At 47.5% G+C, this 5,179-nt stretch overlaps 1 protein-coding gene across 1 annotated transcript; it reads right to left on the bottom strand.

Moving 5' to 3' along the window:
* Positions 1-1,733: 1,733 nt before the first annotated feature.
* LOC119456603 (serine--tRNA synthetase-like protein Slimp) lies at positions 1,734-3,631 on the bottom strand. Its single transcript, XM_037718434.2, has one exon. The coding sequence runs from the start codon at positions 3,234-3,236 to the stop codon at positions 1,797-1,799; it is 1,440 nt and encodes a 479-aa protein (XP_037574362.1). The 5' UTR covers positions 3,237-3,631; the 3' UTR covers positions 1,734-1,796.
* Positions 3,632-5,179: the final 1,548 nt, after the last annotated feature.

Raw genomic sequence — 5,179 nt, 5'->3', positions numbered from 1 at the left:
GTACCTAGTCGTGCTACCCTAGCCAAGTGAAAACCACTTTTCACTCCTGCCTACCGACAGAGGCTCTGCACTAGAGCTGGCCAGCTAGTCAAGTGGAACTGAAAGCACCGAAATCACGCAAACATCTTGGCTCTGGGCCATCACAGCTGATTGTCAAAGCTCTAACTCGTGACCCATATCATCACTGGTGCATTGGCTTTAAAGGGGCCCTGAAACATTTTTCAAGCCACCCTATTTCTGAGGTCGTGTAGACTGACGGTTGGAGCTGCTTCTAGCATAGGTCAAAGCAGCAATATCAAAATATTTAACATTTTAATCACCCAAACAAATAACTACATCGTTGCCAACCGCATCATCACCCAATGATGCTTGCCAGACCCATCATCGACATCACAGCTCGCGCTGCTCCGTGATTGGTAAAAAACTAAGTTGAAGATCACCATTGCATTGCAGCAATAGCGTAATAAATTAACAATTTATTTTATTTTTATTTGCTGTAATCTTTATATTGACGCAAACAGTAAAAAAAAAAAAAAAAATCACTACAACTACAAAACTAGGTAGGGGCGCTGGCTGTTCTTTCACCTCTGGTTTGGTGGCATTCCTCTGGCCTCTGAACACAAAAGCTTTTCTTCTCGCTTTTGTGCACTCATGAGCAACCTGGTCGCCTCACTGCGTTTTGCATGTTGTTCTTGTGGTGCAGGTTTCTTACCTCGGTGCATTGTTGCCGCACCCTTTTGTTGTTCGCGGTGCTTCACTGAACTAAAGCTGAACTGAAGAAAAGAGGCATTGCGCAGTCCCAGGCTGCTCGACCACCATTATCAGCCCTCCGGAGTAACCGGAATCCGAGAACATAGAACATGTATGCAACTATGGAGTGCGAACTTCCACTACGTAGGCGTTGCAAGCTCTTACCATTGGCAGCAAGGGGTTACGTCAGTGGGTGAGAGAAATGGAGAAAGGCTGTGCATAATTTGATTTGAGGGCATGCATTTTTTTTCCTCGTATTTTGAAATTTCTCGGCTGAATAACTTCAGACCCCTATCGCTGCCATTCTTGTTGCAATCATCTCCCCGACCGTCAATCTACGTAACGTGCGACCGATAAACAGTGGCTTGAAACGTGTTCAAGGGCCCCTTTAACAACAGCTAAGCAAGTTTTCAGCCACACGTGGCGGGTGCTTCAAGGGTTGGAGTGGTAAACAGTGGCCTGGCAAGCAGCGAAGAGAAGCTTGTGAGCCTGCCATAACAACAGTGCACAAGAGCATAACAGCATTCCCGCCAAACAAGTCATCAGACCGGGAAGCATGACTAAAGTGTTGCCACAAGTACTCTTTCTATGCCTGACACCAAAAATGGCACTTCTTCCATTGGCAACTGTGCTGGGCAGCCACCATGGTGTTCTCACCAAGAAGTCTATTTTGCTGCATATTTGTGCAGGAGCATCAAGCACCATCAAGAAACCGAACATGCCTACAGTAGTCCACATATCCTAATCCTGATTGGAGAGACGTAAGGCATTTCCCAGAACAGGTATGCTACCGTTGCGCCACCGTGTGATATTTCCCAAAACAGAAAAGGCAAACCTAGGTGACTTATGACCCCCCCCCCCCCTTGGTTGACTCAACCATATCAAAACGTAGAAAAGCTTGATCACACTTTTACAATAGCTGATTAAAGCAGAGAAGCAGAAGGGGGCAGACTAATACAGACATTAGACAAGCTGGTTATATAGTACAATTTATGCGACTTTATTCTGGCTCTTAATCTTGAATGCTGCTTTGGTACCCCTATGGTTCAGCCATGAGAAGTAAATGAGCTTCCATAGGTATCCTTGAGATTTGCTGGAAATGTGAATGCCTTTTCCTTTGTCTGTGTATTTTCCATAATGCATGCCACTAAGGCATGCACATTGGCAATGCAAGCATAGGCGGTGTGTAAAAATTCTGCATCTGATGCTTTGGTTCCAGAAACCATAATGAGCCTTCTGCTCACAAAGTCATCGTGTAGGCTGAGGAAGCCACTAGGTATATACCGGTTTTGTGCAGACGACCAAACTTCAATGGACACGCGTAGGCTTTCAATGAAGCCCAGCTCTGGTGGCTCAGCAAGAACAAGGCGAAAGGGCAGTTCCAGTTCTTGATACCACTGCTTGGCAGCTACCAACAGCTTCTCAAATGCAGGCATCAACTCTTCGCGACGGCAAGCCACAAAAGCAGCCACCTTCGTAGATTGGGTGAGCGAAAAGAGACCAGGCAGGCGTGCATCGCACTTAGCTATGTAACGGCGGCCGACTGTGTGGAAACTCAATGGCACGTCTTTGGGCTGGCGCCTCGTCAGGTAGGCTGCAAACGACTCTAGTGCTGACGATCCAACCAGGTGCATCTGGTGACCTCCGCTGTGTTCCTTGTTTTCAATGGCCATGGTGTGGTCTAGGTTGTTTGGATCGGTGCCACAGCCCTCTAACACGGTGTCCACGACCCAGTCTGGTCCGCTCATTGGTGTGCTGTCCAGTGACAGCAAACGTTCACTAAAGAACCTGCATAGCTGAAGATGAAGCAGTGCCGGCGCACCCTTTAAGTAGCACAGCCGAGGCTCATGCCGCAGGATGATGTCAGTGCTGCCAATATCGACATGCGATGCTGGGTGAAATGGAAATGTGGGTCGAATGCCGTATTCCGAGCACTCCAACTTGATCACCTCACTTGGCGGTTGGACAAAGTTGGGCAGCCGCAGTATTAAGGGGATGACTTCTTCCTCCTTTGCATACAAAGACTGCTTTACTTCTCGCTCGGTCATGTAGTGGGTTTGAAGCCGTGTTTTGAGTTCCGATTCACTATTGTGCTCCTGGTCTTCAGTACTCGCCTTCCAGTAGTCTGCCAATGCTCGCGTCAACTGTACAATCTCCACTTGGACTCTTTTTAATTCATTCTTCACAATCCTTAAAGAAGGCAGTTTTGTACCCAAAGGAGATATGTCCAAACCGATGTTCCTCAACTGCAGAGTCTTCTGCAGTGCTGGAAGATCGTTAACTATTTTGTCTATTTCAATGTATGGTAGGAGGAGCGCTCGTCTGTTTCGCGCTTCCTTACCACGAATGTACAGTGCCGACGTCCGCATATCTGTCAAAGCTCTTGCCGGCAATGCGCACAACTCTGGCAGGGAGCTCCGCCGGCCAGGCAGCCGCATAAGCTCCCGGACACAGCCCCGGTAATTCACGACTAGTCCTACTGCCATTTTCCGCGTTTGCTAGAGGTACATCTTCTGCATAAACAGTTCCCGCTACTTACGCACCAAGGCAGCCGCACGTGCCGCGCACACGCGTAGCTTTACAAATGCGCAGTGGCTACGAGTAGCCGCGACTTGTCGTTCCAAATAAATGTTCTTGTTACGACACTGTGTAGTCTCGCCGCTGTCAACGTTGTCGCCGTAGGATCGTTGGAACTGTTACCACTGAACACCTACTGCCGACACGTGCTACTTCTCCAGCCACTGGATGGAACAAGCGGCATTGAAATTAACCACGGCGCTAAAATAACGAAGCCACGGAAGCCACCTTAACACAGAAGCACTGAACACCCATACAGAAGTAGATTGTACTAGTCGAGTGGGCCGAACGGCGCTCTCCTCCCGCTGAGGCATGGAGGACGGGGCGCTGAGGCGCCCCGTGTGGAAAAATTGTGTGAGGGCGCTGCGAACGAACTGGAAATAACCAAACAGAGGTTATCTGATTGGTGGATAAAATCAAGGCAGGGGTGAAATTTCACCCACCACAAAGTACAAAATATGTTCATAGTCATGGCTAGGTGGCGTATGCCACCGCCCGATTTAAAGGGTTCAGCCTCATCCATCCATCCATTGGGGCGGAGACGCACTCCGCGGCATAATCAACGTACTTTCGCTGCGGGCGCCGAGGCCGATTGCGCATAGTACGCTCTTAAAATAGTACTTTATTTCAACTGCAAATTTATGTTTACACCATTTTCCCAAACATATATATTTGAGGCATGGATTATACAACACGACGTCTTCAATTTTGCTGTCGTTGTCAAGCGCGTCGTCTGATAGCGAGCGCGCGTTCGCTACGCGTACGCTGGCGGACGCCCAGTTTTTCTCGCAGAACGTCTGTGCAGAACATTTTTTTTTTTTTTCAGTTGCTTTGGTGCGCCCATGACTCTTGACGGCCGGTACCAAATGTAGTTTCAGCCAGGTGAACTGCTATTTTTAACACTGTCTTCCAAAAGTAACTGGTAATAAGTCTCATATCTGCAACATGAAGCTGTACGTAAGAAACTTTTATTGATATCGTGTCATTTTACGCGCGCTTCTTGTTGGTGGATATTGATGAAGGACAATGATCGAAGAAAACAATATTAGAGTGAAATAAACCAGGTTTATTAACTCTGTGGCGCGAAGAACGACCAATGCGTTTCTTGGTAATTAAATCAAAAGGTACATAGACATATACAGGGTGTTTCATTTTAGCTGCGCCAAATTTTTTTTAAGATTGCCTGTGGCAGATAGCACAGTTATAATCCTTGATCTAAACTACTCGATGAGGCGGCCATTACTTCCAAGAGAAATCAAAACGCCTAATTGAATAATTAAGATAATTACGCTAACTAACGTTTTAATTAATTATTTTACGGCAGATCTTTCAATCTACGAATTACAGCCACTGAGTTGGCAAAGTGTATACACTTGGAACGAATTCTCAGGGTTGAACCAGTTTCGAGATATTAATTTTCAAAGTGTCCGACGAAATGCATTGGTGTTCCAGTTACTTCTGTGCTACAATGCATAGAACAGCGTTTTCCTCAAAAAGTTAACATGGAGCATGGAGGAAGAAAGCTTTTTTCCTTCCTCCGTGATGGCTAGGGAGTGGCTAGGGAGGGGGGTAACTTCTAATCGTCCGTAGCTCTCTCAATATGAGACGCTTCACTTATGGCGCTTTTCACTGGTCGAATCCAAACTTCTCTGGTCGAGCTGGAGCGGGTTCGCGCTTTCCACTGGTCGTTTCCGCTAGAGTTCTAGGTCACTCTAGTTACGGATCAACTCGCTCCGCGCCGGATCGCTCTCACTTGCTCCGCTGCCGAGGCGCGGATTCGGGCGGAAATAGGACGAGAAAATACGTCACATCCGCTCGCTGAGGGACGGCGATTTTGGTGGCCATGGAAACA

Source organism: Dermacentor silvarum, chromosome 1 (assembly GCF_013339745.2).
Source record: "Dermacentor silvarum isolate Dsil-2018 chromosome 1, BIME_Dsil_1.4, whole genome shotgun sequence".
In the NCBI taxonomy this organism is placed as follows: Eukaryota; Metazoa; Arthropoda; class Arachnida; order Ixodida; family Ixodidae; genus Dermacentor; species Dermacentor silvarum.
The sequence above is the reverse complement of the archived record's forward strand: the minus strand, read 5'-3'. Positions and strand labels throughout refer to the sequence as shown.